Source organism: Carcharhinus amblyrhynchos, chromosome 6 (genome assembly GCF_965287045.1).
Source record: "Carcharhinus amblyrhynchos chromosome 6, sCarAmb.v2.hapA, whole genome shotgun sequence".
Lineage (NCBI taxonomy): Eukaryota > Metazoa > Chordata > Chondrichthyes > Carcharhiniformes > Carcharhinidae > Carcharhinus > Carcharhinus amblyrhynchos.
Genome location: NC_137329.1, coordinates 126,137,579 through 126,159,113, shown reverse-complemented (window position 1 = coordinate 126,159,113; position 21,535 = coordinate 126,137,579). Strand labels below are relative to the sequence as shown.

The 21,535-nt window shown below is 44.1% G+C and overlaps 1 protein-coding gene and 1 non-coding gene across 5 annotated transcripts in view; one reads left to right on the top strand and one right to left on the bottom strand.

The window, feature by feature from the left end:
* Nucleotides 1-21,535, top strand: part of syt1a (synaptotagmin Ia) — a 426,885-nt gene that overhangs the window by 384,302 nt on the left and 21,048 nt on the right. For 3 of the 4 annotated variants that reach the window (XM_080191440.1, XM_080191441.1, XM_080191442.1), the window contains 3 exons: nucleotides 9,144-9,328; nucleotides 17,567-17,692; nucleotides 20,929-21,096. In XM_080191440.1, coding sequence (XP_080047566.1) covers nucleotides 9,144-9,328; nucleotides 17,567-17,692; nucleotides 20,929-21,096 — 479 coding nt within the window. The remainder of the gene's footprint in view (nucleotides 1-9,143; nucleotides 9,329-17,566; nucleotides 17,693-20,928; nucleotides 21,097-21,535) is intronic. The other variant, XM_080191443.1, reaches the window with a different exon arrangement.
* LOC145344629 (small nucleolar RNA SNORD115) lies at nucleotides 11,828-11,902 on the bottom strand. The gene has a single exon (XR_013886925.1). It is a non-coding gene; the product is annotated as a small nucleolar RNA SNORD115 (small nucleolar RNA).

Genomic DNA, 21,535 nt, shown 5'->3' with positions numbered 1-21,535 from the left:
TACTGTAATTATAGAAAGAGCTACTTGAATTTTTCAAAGGCTCTTACCCCCCCCCCCACTTTACTCCCCAGTGCAAATTTTTCAGGTGATAATAAGACCATAAATTCTATTCAGTCACAAGTCGTGAATATTGGAAGTTTTTTATAGTTGCATGCAAAATGACAGCAAGATATACTTACTGAATAAACCAACAATGATAACAATGCAACCTGATATAAGCAACTAACAACACAACAACCCACTGCATTTATATAGCGCCATTAATGAACACAACAACTGCAATACTGCATTTATATAGCGCCATTAATGAACACAACAACTGCAATATTGCATTTATATAGCAGTGTTAATGAACACAACTGCAATAGTGCATTTATATAGCACTGATAATGTACTAACACAACCAGAGCACTTCACAGATATTAGAAAATCTGACACCAAGCTATATAAGGAGATATCGAGCAGGTGATTGAAAGCTTGGTCAAAAGGCTTGGTGTTCAGAGAGGGTGGAGAGAGGTGGAGGGAATTCCAGAGCTTTGGGCCCAGGCAGCTGAAGGCATGGCCACCCATGGTGGAGTGATGAAGAGCAAGGCCAGGTTTCTTGTTAGCGTGTGCTGTAGTCACCGATCCCAGCTGAACGAGCCTCTCTGGGCGCACAGTGAATGTTGTCAGGGGACAGCTTTTAGTGATGTGAGTCACCGATTGGGCAGGGTATCACAGCTACAGCCCGCGTTCCCAGCAAGGCCACACTTGTGTCGATTTGCTGCACAAAGCTATGACCAGTGTGCAAATGGTTGAAGATGCGGGATCTGCGATGAGGAAGTGGCTTTTAATGGTGATGTGTTTGTTCCGTTCCAACTGCCACAAGGCCTTTGTTTGTTATTTCCTGGAATGATGGCCTTAGCCAGACAAGCAGGTGTGATGGGAAGCAAGCAGCAGGAGGATTGGTAAGGTCCCTGTGGAACAACAGACTTGGGTTGATGTAAATCTTCTCCGGAGCTTTCATGTTGCAATCTCTCTCTTTATGTGAGGGGGTAGAACGTTACTCAGACTGAGAGCCAGGGGTGCTGATTTAACTGGAGGCTACTGAGTGAATACATTGTTGTACTGAGCCGGGGATCTGTTTGGAATGAGTGGTCCCAAACTGGTGATCAGTAAAGCTAAATTCACCATAGTCCCAGAAGATCATCGGCTGTGACAGGCGGGGAGGCGATGGCCTAGTGGTATTATCGCCAGACTATTAATCCAGAAACTCAGCTTCTGGGGACCCAGGTTCGAGTCCCACCCTGGCAGCTGGTAGAATTTGAATTCAATAAAGAATGAGTGGAATTAAGATTCTACTGATGACCAAGAACTCGTTGTCAGTTGTCGGAAAAACCCATCTGGTTCACTAATGTCCTTTAGGGGAGGAAATCTGCCATCCTTATCTGGTCTGGCCAACATGTGACTCCAGAGCCACAGCAATGTGGTTGACTCCTAACTGCCCTCCAATGGCAACTATAGATGGGCAATAAATGCTGGCCCAGCCAGCGACACCTGTGTCCTGTAAATGAATGAAAAATAATGTAGACGGGGCATGTCCTCCACTGTTCTCCTGCTCAGATGTTTACTGTGTGTCGATGTTCGGTCAAGGACAATACCAGGATATACGGGATGGGGAGAGACCAGAGGAACGCAGAGATTTCTGAGGGTTGTAGGGACTGAGGCCATGGAAGAATTAGAAAACAAGGATGAGAATTTTAAAACCGAGATGTTACTGGACCAGGAGCCAGTTAGATTTGCACGCAGAGGATTGATGGGTGCAAGTTAGGATACAGAGAGCAGGATTCTCAAATTTAAGGAGCTATGAAGATGGAAGGCCCTTCAGGAGAGAGTTGGAATGTTGGAATGTTTTAGGGGTGACAAAGGTACAGATTAGAGTTTGAACTCTAAGTGAACTGAAACAGAGGTAGAGCTTTGCAATATTTCAGATGTGGAAGGAGATAGTCTTGGTGAAGGAAAGGAAATGGAATGCTAAGCTAAATAAACCTTGTAAATGAAAGTTACACAACATGGAACTCAGTAAAATACAGAAAATAGAGGTTGTCAATTCAATTATCTTTTATCAAAGGGTATTTACTGGAATTTCTAAAGGTGTCAAGCTTCTGGACATACACACAGCTTTGTGGCCAATGTTCTTTTGAATGTATTTCTTGCCCCCTCCAACACTTGAATAAGCTTCAGATCAGGGTGCTTTTGAAATCTGAGCACCAGAATTATGTCCCTGAGTGAGTGCTATTTGTACAAACCCACACAATAACTCTTACAAACTCTATTACTGCGGGGATTGGGAGGCTGTTGGGAGGGGTTGAGTGGGACAATCCCAATCCAGGTGTTGCATCCAGGGGTAAATGTCACCTTTCCTGGATCCGATATTCTGCAGCTGGAAAGAGATCCTGAGGCTCCACAGTTACTCTCCACCGAACTTCCCACTTCCATTAGGGCTGGACATGGGCAGGTTTGGAGACGAACTGGGGGCAAGATTCTGATTTTTAACATCTTAAACACCTCCTGTGGCAACTGACCCAAACCACACCCATTTTATGTGGTTAAAGATTTCCCCATAGTGTCACAATCTGAATAAAAGCAGATACCAACTGAGTGCCAAACCTGAACTATAACCCATTGTGCAGAATAACTTTATCCAAGTTTGATTGCAGGCGTGTGTCACTGTCTGTGTGGAATCTGCACATTATCCCTGTGACTGTGTGGGTTTCCTCCAGGTGCTCTGGTTTCCTCCCACAGTCCAACGATGGACAAGTTAAGTGGATTGGCCATGCTAAATTGCACCTTAAAGTCCCAAGGTGTGTTAGTTTGGGGGATTAGCGGGGTAAATATGTGAAGTCACAGGGATAGTTAAGATACTCTGTTGGAGGGCCGGTACAGACTCGATGGGCCAAATGGCTGCCTTCTGCACTGTAGGGAATGTATGGAAAGGAAATTTACCCAGATTTACTGCAGTAAGTCTTCAGGAATTATACCTTTCTAATATAGAAACAGCTATGGTTATATTTCTGACGGGACATCATTTAACCCTCCCAGAGGGATAAGGCTTGTGACAGTTTTGTACCAGTGGTATTGTAAACAGCAGAACCCTTACATTCAAATGAAGTATTATTTCATCAGACATTCTTCTGTAACTGCACACACATAAACATCACATTTACATCTCAACCACATTTAAAAAGCAAACCTTTCGTTTCAGACTCTTACACTGACACAAACACGATGACTGTGTGAACAGGATTTAATCTGGCATTACAGATTTGACATCTCAGGCAGGATTCAGCTATTAAGCTTTGCTTTAAACAAAGTATAACAACGTCTTAATGAAGCAACTGTTCCAATACCATCGGAACTAGCTGGTCCCTTGTAGCATTGTTCATCGTGCTGACTGACCTACACTGGCTCCCAGTTCACCCACATCTCAATGTTAAAATTCTCATCCCCACATTCAAATCTTAACCTAGCCTCCCCCTCCGCCATCTCTGTAATCTGTGGCAGCCCTGTAACCGTCCCAGATCTCTGCAGTCTTCCATTTCTGTCCTCTTGAGCATGCCCAAGTTTAATTGCTCTGTCATTGGTGGCCGTGGCTTCAGCTGCCTTGGTCCCAAACTCTGGAATTCTTTCCCAAAACATCTCCATCTCTCCACCATTTTGGGTGGGCCTTGGTTATTGAAAAGTATGTCGTAAATAAGTCTCTGTAATCTTACGTAGAGTAACTGTAAACTTTTATAACCTGTCACAACTATTTACACACATCCAGTAAAGATTGCTGGGTGGCACAGTGGTTAGCATTGCTACCTCACAGCACCAGGGACCCGGGTTCAATTCCAGCCTTGGGTGACTGTCTGTGTGGAGTTCGCACTTTCTCCCCATGTCTGCATGGGTTTCCTCCGGGTGCTCCGGTTTCCTCCCACAGTCCAAAGATGTGCAGGTTGGGTTGATTGGCCATGCTAAATTCCCCTTACTGTCGGAGGATTAGGAAGATAATCATGTGGGGTTATGGGCATAGGACCTGGGTGGGATTGTTGTCGGTACAGGCTTGATAGACCAAATGGCCTCCTTTTGCATTGTAGATTCTATGATTCTAAGATTACGAGCTAGGAACTCTCTTCCTGCTTCAGTCTATTCACATCTCTGCTCAACACCAACATAACCATGGGTTTGGGTTGTGTGGGCAATACTATACTTGGTCCAAAATTTATCCTATATATGCTAGACCCTTATACTGCAAATCTCTCCGCAAGTCTTTCGCAGATGTATCTGGAGTTATATTAGGATAGTGTGGCTTGTCTCAATGTCCTCTGTAGCTGAGGAAGAGCATTCCTGGAGCGAGGAGCAGGTTCAGTGGCACATTCATCTCCATTAACTCCGACTTAAATAACCACTTAAATGAGCAATTATCCTGCTCTCCCAGCATCTGAGCTCAATGTTTTCCAAATACACTGACTGCCTGCAGAATAGAGCTGAATCTGTAAACAGTCTCCTTAAACATAGAAGAACAAAATATATATACGTATATATAGCAACAAAACTCCATCACCACACTGGAAGTAGGTGGGTTCAAACAAATTGAGTTTCTGTTTTATACTTTGTAAATTTTAACCTCTGGTCTGACCTGTTTTGCGGCGTTAAGATTCTTCCCATGTTCTGACGGATGCATAACTGAGGGAAATTAAACTGTTAAAAACCAAAGAATGGAGCAGTATACTCACTGGTGGAAACTTGACAGTCTCAGTACAATTAATAAACCAAATATCAATCATTACAACAGTTAAGCTGCTTTTTCACCTGTAAAAGATTTCCAGCCCTCAAAAAAAATCCAATAAATACCTACACCTACTTTAAGAAACAAGATAAAGGCAACTTGAACAGTCAACACAATCTCCTCAAATCTGACCTGGATATAGTGACTAAAGCTAAAATCAGTTGGGATTCGGGCCGGGCTGGCTATAGAACTGGCTTGGTTATATCAGACAGAGAGTAACGGTGGAAGGGTGCTTTCCAGAATGGAAATATGTAGCTAGTGGTGTTCCACAGGGATCAGTGCTGGGAGCTCTGTTGTTTGTAGTATATATAAATGATCTGGAGGAACATGTGGGTGGGTCTGATTAAGTTTGTGGATGATAGGAAGATCAGGTGGAATTGCTGAGAGTGCCGGGGATTGTCAGAGGATACAACAGAATAGGGATAGATAGGAGACTTTGGCACAGAAATGGCAGACGGAGTTTAAATCTGGACAATGTAAGGTGATGCATTTTGGAGGATTAAATTTAGGTGTGAGTTATACTGTAAATGGCAGAACCTTTAAGAATATTAGCATACAGAGGGATCTGGGTGTGCAGGTCCACAGTTCCCTTAAAGTGGCAACACAGGTGGCCAAGGTAATTAAGAAGGCATATGGCGTGCTTGCCTTCATCAGTCGGGGCACTGAGTACAAGAGTTGGGAAATCATGTTGCAGTTATATAAAACCTTGATAGGTTGGCTTTGAAATATTGTGTGCAGTTCTTGTCACCACGCTACCAGAAGGACGTGGAAGCTTTGGAGAGAGTGCAAAGAGGGTTCATCAAGATGTTGCCTGGTCTGGAGGGTGTTGCTGGAGAAGACGTTGAATAAACTAGGATTGTTTTCAGGGGTAAGATGAGGGCTGAGGGGAAACCTGATCGAGGTCTACACAATGATGAGAGGCACACACAGGGGGAATAATTAAAGGCTTTTTCCCCAGATGGAAGTGTCTGTTACAAGAGGGCACAGGTTCAAGGCGAGATGGGGCAAGTTTAAGGGAAATGTGCGAGGGAGGTTTTTCACACAGAGAATGGTGGGTGCCTGGAACTCGCTGCCAGAGGAGGTGGTGGAAGCAGGAACATTAACAACATTTAAGAGACATCTAGGTGGGTATATGAATAGAGAGGGAATAGAGGGATGTAGACTGAGTACAGGCAAAAGGTTTTGTTTAGATTAGTTGAGGCATCATGATCAGCACAGGCTTGGAGGGCCGAAGGGCCTGTTCCTGTGCTGTACCTTGTTCCTTGTTTGTTCTTTGACTACACTTCAAATTGCTGTGTGCTGTCCAACCCATGATGTGGAGATGCTGGCGTTGGACTGGGGTAAACACAGTAAGAAGTCTCACAACACCAGGTTAAAGTCAGACAGGTTTATTTGCTATCAAAAGCCATTAGCTTTTCACTGCCCCTTTAGCTAGTGGCTTCTGCTACCAAATAAACTTGTTGGACTTTTACCTGGTGCTGTGAAACTTCTGACTGTGCTGCCCAATCCAACATTGCCCAGTGGTCCATGCAATATTAATCTATTAATTGGTAACTGCAGCAGATAATCTCGATAAATTACCATCATCATTAGTAACACATGCACACAATAATCTTCATACACACCATAGGATAGAAATGATGTTTTAATTAACAATATGCTTGTACTTCAGTGATGCTTCTCTTGGTAATTGTTTGAAAGAAAAATGAAAGGACTTACATTTTTTAGCACTTTACACCTTTTCAGCACATCCCAAAGGATTTCCAGCAAATTACGTCATGTTGGAATGTGGCTATTGTAAGAAAAACATGAATCAATTTATGCATAGCAAGATCTCACAACCCACAATGCAATAATGACCGGTCAGTTATTACCGTTGTGGATTAAGATGCAGCTAATACCACCCCCCTCACCCCCAATGCCAGTGACTGAGGGCATGCAGCACTGTTGGAGGCGCCATCTTCCATTAAGGTGTTAAACTGAGTACCCGTCTTCTCTCAGGGGTCATAAGAACATAAGAAATAGGAGCAGGAGTAGGCCATCTAGCCCCTCAAGCCTGCCCCACCATTCAATAAGATCATGGCTGATTTGAAGTGGATCAGTTCCACTTTCCCGCCTTCTCCCCATAACCCTTAATTCCCTTGTCTATCAAAAACCTATCTACCCGTGACTTAAATATATTTAGCGAGGTAGCCTCCACCACTTCAATGGGCAGAGAATTCCAGAGATTCACCACCCTTTGAGTGAAGAAGTTCCTCCTCAACTCTGATCTAAACTGCCCCCCCTTATCTTGAGGCTGTGCCCTCTAGTCCTGCTGTCCTTTCTAAGCGGGAAGAATCTCTCTACCTCTACCCTATCCATCCCCTTCATTATCTTATACGTCTGTAGAAGATTCCCCCTCATCCTTCTAAACTCCAACAAGTACAGACCCAGTCTATTTAGTCTCTCTTCATTGTCCAACCCCCTCATCTCTGGTATCAGCCTAGTGAACCTCCTCTGCACTCCCTCCAAGGCCAAAATATCCTTGCGCAAGTGCGACGACCAAAACTGCACACAGTACTCCAGCTGCGGCCTCACCAGTACCCTGTACAGTTGCAGCAAGACCTCCCTGCTTTTATATTCAATCCCCCTCGCTATAAAGGCCAACATTCCATTCGCCTTCTTGATCACCTGCTGCACCTGTAGACTGGGTTTTTGCGACTAATGCACAAGGACCCCCAGGTCCCTCTGCACCATAGCATGCTGCAGCTTTTCGCCTTTTAAATAATAATCCCTCCTACTATTATTTCTGCCAAAGTAGATAACCTCATACTTGCTAACATTGTATTCCATCTGCCAGGTCCTTGCCCACTCGCTCAGCCTATCCAGATCCCTCTGCAGACTTTCCACACCCTCCACGCAATTTGCTTTTCCACTCATCTTCGTGTCTTCAGCAAATTTCGTCACCCTACACTCAGCCCCCTCCTCCAGATCATCTATATACATGGTAAAGACCTGAGGCCCCAGCACCGATCCCTGCAGCACTCCACTAGTCACCAACACACCAACCAGAATAGCACCCATTGATACCAACTCTCTGCTTCCTATTAGACAGCCAATCCTCTATCCACGCTAACACCTTACCCCCAACTCCATGCATCCTAAGATATCCTATTGCAAGATAAAAGAGATCCTTTTCCATGAAGATTTGCCCAGTATTTATCCCTTGACTAGTGATGAAAAATGGGGATGTACAATGGCACAGTGATTAGCACTGCTGCCTCACAGCACCAAGGACCAGGGTTCAATTCCAGCCTTGGGTGACTGTGTGGAGCCTGCAAATTCTCCCCGTTTCTGCGTGGGTTTCCTCCGGGTGCTCTGGTTTCCTCCCACACTCCAAAGTTGTGCAAATTGGGTTGATTGACCATGCTAAATTGCCCTTTATAGTCAGGCGGATTAGCAGGGTAAATATATGGGGTTACAGGTATAGGGCTTGGGTGGGATTATTGTCGGTGCAGACTCGATGGGCTGAATGGCACTGTGTGGATTCTATCAAATGAACTATTTGGCTATTATCATATTGCTGTCTGTGGGAGCTTGCTGTGCACAAATTGACTGCCACATTTCCTGCATGAAATGGCTACATTTCAAATGTGCTCCAGTGGCTATAAAGCACAGTAAAGGGATGACCAGAAAGGTGCTATATAAATGCAAATCCTTTTAATCTCTACATCACAGGCAACACTCCAGAATTTCCAATGTTATTACTGGGGTCTGTGTTTGGAAGAAACTGATTCCAGTGCCAGGAGGGTCAGTAACCAGGACACAAACTTCACTTCATTGACAATTATTCAGAGATGTTATGACCTGGTACACGCTGTCAGACAGGGATATGAAAACACATTCAACAGTAACCTTCAGAAAGAAATTGGATAAATGATTAAAATGGATAAAGTTTCCGGGGTAGGGTGAATGGAGGGGTGGGTTTCATTGGAAAGCTCCTTCTAGAAGCCAGCATTCTCATTCTGTGAGGATGATAGATTTTTGTGGGGTTGGGGGGGCCTCGTTCATCCCAAAACTGTAAAATCCCACCCAAGGTCAATGGACATTTCAGCCGTCCGCCTCTCACCCGCTCCCATTCCATGGCGGGGCAGTAAAATTCCAGTATGGGTGTCAAAGGTTAGGGATCAAAGGTAGATGGATTTGAAGCTTGGCGTAAAAATCAGCCATAATCTAACTGGATGACAGGTCCAAGGGGCTGAATGGTCTCCTCCTATTGCTACGGGAAGATGCTAAATAAATGGGAGTTCTTCCTTTCTGACGGGGATTGTGTGTGTGTGGGATTTCATTCCAGTGCCTCCCTGGGCTCTGATAGCCATCGCCATCGTCGCCGTCCTGCTGATCCTCACCTGCTGCTTCTGCATCTGCAAAAAATGTCTACTGAAGAAAAAGAACAAGAAGAAGGGGAAAGAAAAGGGCGGAAAGAACGCCATGAACATGAAAGATGTGAAGGACCTGGGGAAATCAGCTAAAGATCAGGTAATGTAGGGAAGGAATCTTGTAAGGAGTTATCCCGAGAGGAATTCTCTTCACCATTGATAAATAATTCTTTGCATGATGGGTAAAAGAATGTCACCATTTATTATTCATTGGCTGGTATTTTGTTTGAATTGATTAAAATGTTGGGGAAAATGTATCAAGATAAAAGAACTCCAAAGAATCCTCTGAATTATTATCCAATTATACCACGGGACTTTTATAATAAATGATTTTATTTTTAGATAGGCAAGGCCAATGAAGATGAATATGGTAAATCTTCATTCATTGAACATACTAAACATGTCTTACCATCTGTATCCATCCCAACCAACACCAGTTATGGATTGTTGTATCTCCAAGTTCTTCTGGGCCCATTGGAAGCCATGAATACACATCAGCCTCCCAATACAATGAGAGCTCCCAGCTCCAAAACACTGGTCGCTCTAGCACTCAGAGTGTGTTCATCACTTTACTTCCCATTGGGCGATATAAGAGGTAATCAACACTCTGCGAGCCCCCAGTGCACTCATTCAATGTCATAGATGGGTGCAATCTCACCAGCCGTTCACTCCACACTCCCACTGCGGTGAAGTCGGGGAATTTGCCACTCAGTCAAATCTCCGTTCCCTGCAGCGGGACTGGAAAATCCTGCCGGCATGAAACTCCGTAACAAACATTCAGAACAGACTGATGAGTTCGGCAACATGTCACAATGAAACATTAACCGTTTCAAAACTGTCTCCCTGACAGCTCACTGACACCGAGCACTGGGAAGGGGAGAGTCCAGGAGCCCTCATTCTGTTCAGCAAAGCCGATGAATTTCAATTTTAACAAGCGTTTAAGATGTTTTACCTTTCTTATCAAGCTGTAAAGATTTGTTTTCAGCATTGCCTCATTATTGACCTATCTACTTTGGGCTGAAATGATAATTAATCAATTAGCTATTACCAATGATGGAGTCATCTGTGGAATTCCCTGTCCCAGTGAAGCAGTTGAGGCTCCCTCATTGAATGTTTTAAGGCAAAGATAGATTTTTGAACGGTAAAGGAATTAAGGGTTATGGTGAGCGGGCGGGTAAATGGAGCTGAGTCCGCAAGAAGATCAAACTGAACCAATCAAACTGAAATCATCCTTACATTAAAAAAAATTACATTAATTTTAAATCTAGTTATAATCGTACATGGGGAGAGGAGTGAGTTTTGGAGGATCGAATAATCTTGGGCCTGTGGTTCCCAAATCTCTCCGACATTGGAAGCTTTTCTCAGCCCGTGTCCAGCTCTGCTGCTCATTCATTGATCGAGGTTGATCACTTTGATTTGTCAATATCACCTTTCACATCGTTTCATGTGACTGCCTGGATGGGAGATGGTGAATCTGATAAACTTTGTTCTTTCTCCGTCTCACTATTCCAATGTTCGTGTATTTGCCAATCAGAATGTTCAATGGAAAGCTATGGATCACTCTATTTTACCACTCATGGTTACTCAGTTGTTTGTGCTGGGAAGATTATCACTTCACAGCAGTGAACGTAGGACTGAAACCATGTCATTGGTTATTTTAGAGACTTAAGAACATGATCTCAACAACCCAGTGCAGAACTGAGGGAGTTCTGCCCTATCAGAGATGCTGTCATTAAACAGAGATCCTGGTTCTCTGATGAATACATCTAAAAATTTCCATGCGTGTTTGTGTGTGTATCTGTGTGTGTGTTTTTTCATTCATTGGATATGGGGGCATTGCTGGCTGGACCAACATTTATTGTCCATCCTCAATTACCCCTTGAGCTGTGTGTCTTGCTAGGCCAGTTAAGAGTCAACCACATTACTGTGACTGCGGAGTCATATGTAGGCCAGACCAGGTAAAGACGAAAGATTTCCTTCGCTAAAGGACATTAGTGAAGCAGGTGGGTTTTTACTGCAATCATTTCATGGTCATCATTGGATTCTTAATTCCAGCTTTCTACAGACTTGGGATTCGAATCAGGGTCCCCAGAATATTACTCTGGGACAATACCATGATGCCACTACCTCCTTGTGTAGGACAATGTGTGCATGTGTGTGTGTGTATATCTGTGTGTGCGTGTGTGTGCGTGTGCGTGTGCATGTGCGTGTGCGTGTGCGTGTGTGTGTGCGTGCGTGTGTGTGCATGTGCATGTGTGTGTATGTGTGTGGACTTTGACAAATGTGTGCAGGGAACTGCAGATGTGTACATCTGTTTGAGTGAGTGCGAGTGTGCCATGAAGCAATGTCCCCGTGATGTCGATACATGGAATCAACTGCACCAATTAAAATGTACCTTCAGCGAGAGTGTTCTCCTGCAGTCTGCTGCAAACCTCTTCAGCATTTCGAAATCTTTGATCTTTGACTCGGAATTTTCATCCGCCTCACTGAACCAACTAATAATGTGAAACCTCCTTCTGAGATCTTAACCGCAAGATACCAATCACTAATAAATATGCCTGAAATGAACTCAGTGTCTGATGGCTTGAGGTCTTCGGAAGGGCCGCAGCTTAATTGAATTGAGCCCAATGACATCATCTTCCCCACAATAATATAAGATTCTCCTAGATAACCCTGCAGCAAAACTATTAAACAGGGAGAAATAAATACTCTGTAAACAGGACACACTGCTGAGAGACAGGGAGGAAAGCTGAACTGTAAAATTTAATACAATGAGGATGGTAAGACTGCCAAAGTCCATTTTGTTCATTCAATGGAGTCTGCGGATCACGAACACTTGGATGAGTTCCTCCATCAACCCAAGAATCTTCCGAGTGCCCTGATCTCCTCCAATTCTGCACTCTTGCATATTTCCCACATTAGGTGACAAGTGACATTAAGTCTAAGTGAGTGGGTGAGGGTCTGGCAGATGGAGTACAATGTTGGTAAATGTGAGGTAATGCATTTTGGTAGGAATAACAGCAAAATGGACTATTATTTAAATGGTAAAAAATTGCAGCATGCTGCTGTGCAGAGGGACCTGGGTGTCCTTGTGCAGGAATCTCAAGGAGTTGGTTTGCAGGTACAGCAGGTAATTAAAAAGGCAGATGGAATTTTGTCCTTCATTGCTAGAGGGATGGAGTTCAAAGACAGTGCGGTTATGTTGCAGTTGTACAGGGTCCTGGTGAGGCCACACCTGGATACTGGATACAGTTTTGGCCTCCTTACTTGAGAAAGGATATACTGGCACTGGAGAGGGTGCAGAGGAGATTCACTAGGTTGATTCCGGAGTTATGGGATTGGCCTATGAGGAGAGACTGAGTAGACTGGGGCTATACTCATTGGAATTCAGAAGAATGAGGGGAAATCTTATAGAAACATATAAGATTATGAAGGGAATAGATAAGATAGAAGCAGGGAAGTTGTTTCCACTGGCGGGTGAAACTAGAACTAGGGGGCATAGCCTCAAAATAAGGGGAAGCAGATTTAGGACTGAGTTGAGGAGGAACTTCTTCACACAAAGGGTTGTGAATCTGTGGAATTCCCTGCCCAGTGAAGCAGTTGAGGCTCCCTCGTTGAATGTTTTTAAAGCAAGGACAGATAAATTTTTGAACAGTAAAGGAATTAAGGGTTATGGTGAGCGGGCGGGTAAGTGGAGCTGAGTCCACAGAAAGATCAGCCATGATCTTATTGAATGGCGGAGCAGGCTCGAGGGGCCAGATAACCTACTCCTGCTCCGAGTTCTTATGTTCTTATTAATCACTCCACCATCAGCAATTGTGGTATCCACTGCCTGAGCCCCACGTTTAGAAAATCTCCATTGAAATCTCTCAGTCTCTGTACCCCTCAGTCCTCCGTCAAGATGGAACAGTGGGTCAGCGGTTAGCAATGCTGCCTCACAGCTCCAGGGGCCCTGGTTCAACTTCAACCTTGGGTGACTGTCTGGATGGAGTCTGCATGTTCTCCCTGTGTCTGCATGGGTTTCCTCTGGGTGCTCCAGTTTCTTCCCACAGTCCAAAGATGTGTAGGTTAGGTGAATTGACCTTGCTAAGTTGTCCCTTAGTGTCTAAGATGTGTAGGTTAGATGTATTGGTCATGGGAAATGTGTGGGGTTATGGAAATAGGGTGGGGTAGAGGGCCAGGATATGATGTTCTGTCCGAGAGTTGGTGTAGACATGATGGGCTGAATGGCCTCTTTGTAACTGGAGGGACTTCCCTTGAAACCTAATCCTTTGATCGAGCTTTTGGTCACTTGTTCTAAAAGCATCTTATGTTAATAATGCCGCTGTGAAGCTCCTTGGAAAGCTTTACTGCATTAAAGTTGTGACATAAATACGAGTTATTACTGTTATAGGACATGCATAATATTCCATTTTATTGAAGTATTAATGCTGCACTGCCTGGCCTGTGACTCCACCCAAACCCAATCCCATCCTTTCCCCTCTGCCCACTTCAACTGCGCGATTTCAGAAAGTCATCTCCATCCGTGAAGCTGGAGTTCTCGAGATGTCTTTGAAAAGTGTTTGTGACTTAAAATGTCAGCCAATGTCACAGTGCTGGTTGGGAATGTTGCCTATTTGGATTGGATCGAGGCACTCGAGAAAGCCTGGAATTATACACAGCACACTGAATTTAATCATCGTAACATTTTTCACTCACTTCTCCTCAAAAGCACGTGTCTGTTTGTGAAAATATTTGTTGCTAGAGGTGGTGAAATATTCCCAACACTTCCTCACCACTAATATGTGCGTCGGAGAGAGAAAACCTATGTTCAAAGTTAGTTGGCAGAGATTTGAAGCACACAACATTTACATAATTGTTAAAGGATGTCTGGGTAACATTAACGCACAGAATCTCGTACTAAACCAATGTTGACATAGGACCTGGAGAACTGATTTGATGCTGTTACTGACTCACCACAATTTATTAAAATAATTATATTTTGACTCATTCATAGTAAGTTAAATTGTGCACAAACTTCACACCTTATTGACACAGATCTCCAAAAGATTGCAAAGTATTTGAGAAAGATTTATGTTAAAGGTCGGGCAGGCTTTGATGGCTGTGCTCTTTTATTGAGATCATTTCTCCATGTTTGTCCGGTTTCTTTACTTACTGCTTGTGTGTGGGTGTTATAAATGTTATTTCTTCCTTTCATATCCGTGTTCTATCTCATGACTGTTCTGGATTGTCCATTGCGGTAGGTTCCTTTCAATGCTTGGATAAGCATACCTTTCACACTTTAACCAGCTTGCATCCCCGATTCTAGTTTGCTACTGTTAGATAGTTTGGTTCCCAAATAATTTTTCAGCTAAGCCAACTTTGATTTGATGGATAATGGTCTTTTTACTCAAAACCCTCAGCCAATAATGGGTGCAAAATCTTATCCAAAACTGATTTTTAAAAAATCCTTTGATTTCTCAGTTCCTTCAATGATATATTTCAAATCATTTGGGTTTTTTTTTACCTAGATGACTTTTTGTTTTCTTTACAACTCTATGAAGCACCTTGAGATAATTTTCTACACTAAAGTTGCTCTTTCAACGGTGATGGTTTTACCACAGTTCAGAGCCACTGGTCAGAGTGATAGCTAAATATTCTGAAAAAGCACAGTTCAGAGTAAGGAAGTAACAACAGTTTTGAGTTGAGAAGGTGGAGGGGAGATCTAATCCAAGGATTTCAAGTGATAAAGGAATTCGAATGAGTAGAGACAAGCAAAGCTATTTTCTTTAGATGGGTTATCTTCAAAGTTGAACAAGACCATTTAGGAGTGAAATCACTTTTTCCACACAGGATAGAGGCAGAATTTTCTATGCAACCAGCCACACAGATTGTTTATAGAATCCTACAGGGCTGAAGGAGGCCATTTGGCCCATCGAATCTGCACCAACCACAATCCTACCTAGGCTCTATCCCCATGCATTTACTCTAGTTAGTCCCACTGATGCTAAGGGGCAATTTAGCATGTCCAATCCACCTAAACCACACATCTTTGGGGTGTGGGACAAAACCGGAGCAGCCAGCGGAAACCCACTCAGACATGGGGAGAACGTGCAAACTCTACACAGACAGTGGCCCAAGCTGGGAATCAAACCCAGGTGCCAGGTGCTGTGAGGCAGTGGTGCTAACCACTGTGCCACCATGCCGTGTGCTTCTCAGCAGCAGGGATGACCAACCGTTGACCGGCAGTGGGATTTTTTGGTCCCTCCTGTTGTCAAAATGTTTCCAGTTGAAAGCAGCCCTCGGTGCCGGGAATCCTGTGGTGGGAGTGTACCATTGGCTGGACTGGAAGATCCCGTTGGCATGAAGTTACAGCCATGGAAACTATTGCCTCTGGTAATGGATTCCAGACATACGGATGTAACCTCAATACACTGTTCAAGAGTGATGTCTGAAAGCTCTCCTTCACGAAAAAGGCAATGGAAATCTAGAGATTGTGGATCCTGGGATTCAATGAAAATTTCATGATTGTGGCCAATAGATTTACATTGGGTAAGAGCACCCGGGGATATAGAGCCAACACAGGTGGTCCATGATTTGATTGGATAATGAGACAGATTCGATAGGCCGAATGGCCTCTCTTGTTCCTATTTTCCTATATGGATGGTGGCCAAGAGGGATGGCAAAATTGGCCCAGGGGCTTTCATTTCCAAGCACTTTTACAAAGACATGAAGTGAATATGGTTCTCTTCATTCCACCGTCAGGAACAATTCGCCCAGAAAAGCTGAGGATCATTCTGAAAACTGGGTTTGTTACAGCAAGTGGCTGAAAACAGCTCCACCAGTAAACACTGATGTACAATGTCCCACACTGTGTGAGTGGGAGAGTAGCATCAGGAGATGGGGGCACGGTCGCACAGTGGTTAGCGCTAGTACTTCACAGCTCCAGGGACCTGGGTTCGATTCCCGGCTCGGGTCACTGTCTATGTGGAGTTTGCACATTCCCCCCCCCGTGTCTGTGGGGGTTTCCTCCAGGTGCTCCGGTTTCCTCCCACAGTCCAAAGATGTGCGGGTTAGGTTGATTGGGATGCTAAGAAATTGCCCCTTAGCGTTCAGGGATGCATGTTCAGGGTTAGAGGGATTAGTGGGTATAATATGTAAAGGTATGGGTGTAGGGCCTGGGTGGGATTGTGTTCCGTGTAGATTCAATGGGCTGAAGGTCCTCTTTCTGCACTGTAGGGTTCTATGATTCTATGACACATATTTCACCCAGAGATACTTCATCCTTTCAGTCTTATTGTCTTTAGAGTAAATTCAAACTCGGGGATTGATTTTGAGCTAAAGTTTGAGGTTTAGGGAAAGGGAAGAGGAAATCTGGAACGCTGTCTCCCCCCACCCCAAAGAGCCAATGAGGCTGTGGGTTGATTAGATATTTCAAACTTGTGAGCAATAGGATTTTGTTAAGAAAGGGTATTAAGGCAGGTATAGAGAGTTAATATAGATATCAGAGATGATTACATTGAATGGCAAAGCAGCTCAGTCGGCTGAATAACCTCTTCCTGGTCCACATGTCAAGCGAGAGCTAGCCGGAATCATATCACAACAAAGCCACAGCTTCTGTATTTAGCGCTACGCAGAATTGGCTGGTTTAATATGGCAATTCTCTGGGATCCTTGTTCTTATTGTCAAACTGCATTCCAGCAAAATATAATGTTGCACTCTCACTGAGTGGAAGATTCAATTATCCTAAAATCTTAAGTTGGTTTGAAGCTAAGAATTGGGAGCCATAGTTAGGAACAACTTGTACTTCATTCGGAAGAGTATTGATGCCATTTACCAGCTTTAATCAGTAATAAAAAAAAACCCAAACTGAATTCTTTCTCAGTACAAAATCCACTTTGCTGTAACTTTGGACAGAGGCAACAGCAACATTGAAGTTGCACAAATCTGACAAGCGTTTGCAGTTATTGCATGAAACATTGGCTGAATTCTGCTAAACTAGTACCATCCTGCCTGTTATCAGCATGTTCTATCTACAAGGATATCATCAATAGACCTGAATTTGGTTTAATATCAAGTTGACAAGCTAGACAGCTTTAGATGGTGCTTGCAAATTTAAAGTATTTGCCTGTGATACCCTGTGGGATTGTGCACTTTACATTAGCCGCTTGCTGGTTTGAAAGTCTCCCAGTAGCAATAATATAACGAAGCTATACTTTGTGCCTGGGCTAATGAAGATTAAATCATCTACTGCCTGCTTGTAATAGCTTTTCAGCAGAGTGAGAGATTGACTCCCTAACTATGAAACTCTATCAGATTGAACAAGCAGTGCATTCTAACGTACTCCCCCTGCTCACAGGCTCTGAAGGATGATGATGAGGATGTAGAGACTGGTCTAACTGCAGAAGGAAAGGAGGAAGACAAAGAGGAGGAGAAACTCGGGAAGCTTCAGTTTTCCTTGGATTACGACTTCCAGAACAATCAGGTGTGGTGAGAATCCTTTAAAATAGGAGTAAAGGAAATAACAAATTTGACTTCCACTTGGGGGATTTGATTTCATTTGATTTATTATCATTGTCACATGTATCGGGATAAAGTGTTGTTTCTTGCGTGTTATGCAGAGAATATGACCGGTGTGTGTGGGACCCTTGATTACACTGCCTGCTTTTCCGAGGCAGCGGGAAAGTGATTATTTTGCCTCAAGTAAGATTTTGTTCCTACCTTAGTTTGTTGTAGTGTAAAAGGACTGATAGCTTTGGAAACCTGTCCCTCAATCTTTCAAAGGGACATCTGGACTCGAAACGTCAGCTCTCTTCTCTCCTTACAGGTGCTGCCAGCGCTGCTGAGGTTTTCCAGCATTTTTTCTTTTGATTACAAATGTATCTATGTTCTCTGTAGCTGCCTGCTTTAAAATCCTGGAGTGCCAAACCTCAGGTCCATGGGACTGGACAACCTTTAACCCCATTTATAGAACATAGAACATTACAGCACAAACAGGTCCTTTGGCCCACAAGTTGTGCCGATCACATCTATACCTACCAAGCCATAGAACTATCTGTAACTCCCAATCCCATTAGATGCCATATACTCATCCAGAAGTCTTTTAAAAGACCCCAGCGAGTTCGCCTCCACCACCACCGACGGCAGCCGACTCCATTCACTCACCACCCTCTGAGTGAAAAACTTACCCCTAACATCTCCTCTGTACTTGCTTCCCTGCACCTTAAACCTGTGTCCTCTCGTAGCAACCATTTCAGCCCTGGGAAATAGCCTCTGAGAATCCACCCTATCTATTCCTCTCAACATCTTATAAACCTCTATCAGGTCGCCTCTCAACCTTCGTCTCTCCAGGGAGAAGAGTCCCAGCTCCCTCAACCTATCTTCATAAGGCATGCCTCCCAATCCAGGCAACATCCTTGTAAATCTCCTCTGCACCCTCTCATCGTTTGCTTAAAACTAATTCTTTGGTGATGGTGACTGTAGTTAATTCCTTCCTGGTATATTTGACTATTTCCGGGATGCTTTTAGTATTTGCTACAGTAAAGATTGATGCAAGATATTTATATAGCGCGGCACGGTAGCACAGTGGTTAGCACTGCTGCTTCACAGCTCCAGGGACCTGGGTTCGATTCCGGGCTCGGGTCACTGTCTGTGTGGAGTTTGCACATCCTCCTCGTGTCTGCGTGGGTTTCCTCCGGGTGCTCCGGTTTCCTCCCCCTGTCCAAAGATGTGCGGGTTAGGTTGATTGGCCACGCTAAAATTACCCCTTAGAGTTCTGAGATGTGTAGGTTAGAGGGATTAGCGGGTAAATGTGTAGGGATATGGGGGTAGGGAATGGGTGGGATTGTGGTCGGTGCAGACTCGATGGACCGAATGGCCTCTTTCTGCACTGTGGGGTTTCTATGTCTCTATTTATGTCAAAACAGTCTGTGTTTCAGCTTCCCCACCCCTCACCCCCACATTGCCTCTCGATCAGGGATGAATCTCCACACGTGATGACATCACCCTCGTATTGAATGATGACACCCCTGAGTGTTGTCATGGGTGTCCAGCAGGGACCACCCCCGTCACCCTAGCCTCGTCTTTCTAACTTCCATGAAGAATATTTCTGAAAGTGGTGGGGTCTTGTCTTTTCCTGAACAGGCCCAATCAGCGATTCCTTGAAGAAGCCAAGCCCCCTCACTCACATACCCCTCCCTAACACCCACACCACCCCCCTGCCCTCCCCACATCCCCTCCCCACCCCGAGGAACCACCAAAATCTGGAAATCATTGTCCAAGGTTGGCCAATTAATCAGTGTTTTGAGTGTCTCAGTTTTCATTTCATCCACTTTTTTTTCCCAATATTAAATCTGAGCCTTTTCTATCTTTGCCTGAAATGGGTAACAGATAATCAACATTCGATATGACATTATCAGAAGTGTTAGTGTGGCCACTAATACTTTCGGAAACTCAGCCATTTACTCCTAATAAACTTCCCCTAAAAGAGGATAGATTTTCCTCACTAACTCATCATCCCACTGCAGAACCCTCCAATAACAGAAACGCACAGGGCTGCCGACAGATCCCATCTGTCTCCTGGAATGTTTTGCAAGGCAGTAGCGATGGGCTGGCATGTATTTCTGAAGCCTCTTGTGTTACTGTCAGTCTCGTGGGTGCATTAATGAAGTGCATTTGTGTTTGAGTGCGGAACTTCACTCCAGCTTTTTCTGAGGGGAAGTAAGCACCATATAAGGCCTGCAATGCCTCAAGGAGAATATATAATCCGAGAGCTGGAATTGGTTTAATGTTTAAAAATAGCCACTTGTATCAGAGTGACTGAGAGTCAGTGAGCGGTATAGAATACACCTAGTTCATTTTCATGCAAGATTTTATTCTTTTTTAAGCAAACTGAATACAAACAAATACTGATCACGGGTTAAATCTGCAGTTAGGTTTCCAGTGCTATGCGACAGTTATCTTCTATAGAAAATAAGATTTGGTTGCATTAGACAGCTGTCACTCAAAATAGCATGACATCAATTTTAATAGCTAATTAGGTTTATGATTTGGAATTGGTTTTGTTAGTTTGGTTTATTAGCTGGCAAGGATTAATCTGTAGTAGCGTTTGGATTCAATCCTCAAATCCAAGAGAGAACCTTTGACTGAATCAATCGGAAACTTGTATCACTAAGGTCCAAATCTAAACAAGATGGAAACTGTTGGTCACTGGGTTATCACCCGAAGAAGAGGCTTTCGATGTCATTCCCAGAAATATTGGGACTCATTTAACTGCAGTGAGAATCTCTGCCCACATCTCCGTCCCAGCAATTCCTTGATTGGAACGTTCTCACCTTTGGGTTTGAATCCCTCCCAGGGCCTTGCTTCTCCCTATCCCTGTAATGTTCCTCAGACCTACAACCATCAGAGATTGCTCCACTCCTCCAACTCTGTCCTCTTGTGTAACCCTAAACACTACATCATTGGTGGCTGTATCTCCAGTTCCTGGGCCCCAAGCTCTGGAACGTTCTCCCTGAACCTCTCCGCCTCACTCTCCTCAAACCCAGTTTGACACCAATCTCTTTGAGTGAGAATTTGTTCGCCTGCCCTGGTATCTGTGGGGCTTGTAGTGAGTTTGTGTTCAGGCTGGTGTGAAGTCTCTTGGGACATTTTACACTATCAAAGGCACGATGTAAATACAAGTGGTTGTTGAATGTTCTTTCTCTTGTGTCATACTAACAGCTTATAGTGGGAATTATTCAAGCTGCTGAACTTCCTGCTCTGGACATGGGAGGAACATCTGATCCTTACGTCAAGGTCTTCTTACTCCCTGACAAGAAGAAGAAATACGAAACAAAAGTTCACCGAAAGACACTGAACCCAGTTTTCAATGAGTCCTTCATCTTCAAGGTAATATATCGATTCAGGTCCTCGGTAAATCTAAACCCACAGCTGACAACTGCCCTTCAGTCTGGGTCCAAACCTTGTGACTGAGATCGGATGGGGTGTCTGAACAATTATTACATTGTTTTTACAGCACAGAGTCAGGCCATTCAGCCCAGCTGCTCTGTGCTTGCTCTCCTGCTCCACACTAGCCTCCTCCCACCCCTCTTTATCTAGTCCCATTGCGATATCCTTCTATTCCTTTCTCCTTCACACATTTATCCAGTTTTCCCTTAAAGCTTCCCCTTAGAAATGCCTGCGTTGTATATTTCAACAACTTCCCATGTTCCCAATTGGAATTATCAGTGACTAGCTTTAATTCACATCCCCTGATTCCGGTTTTCCCTATAGGCGGATTCACCTGTTCTATTGGAGGAACACCGCACATTCCACACATTCCCGTTCC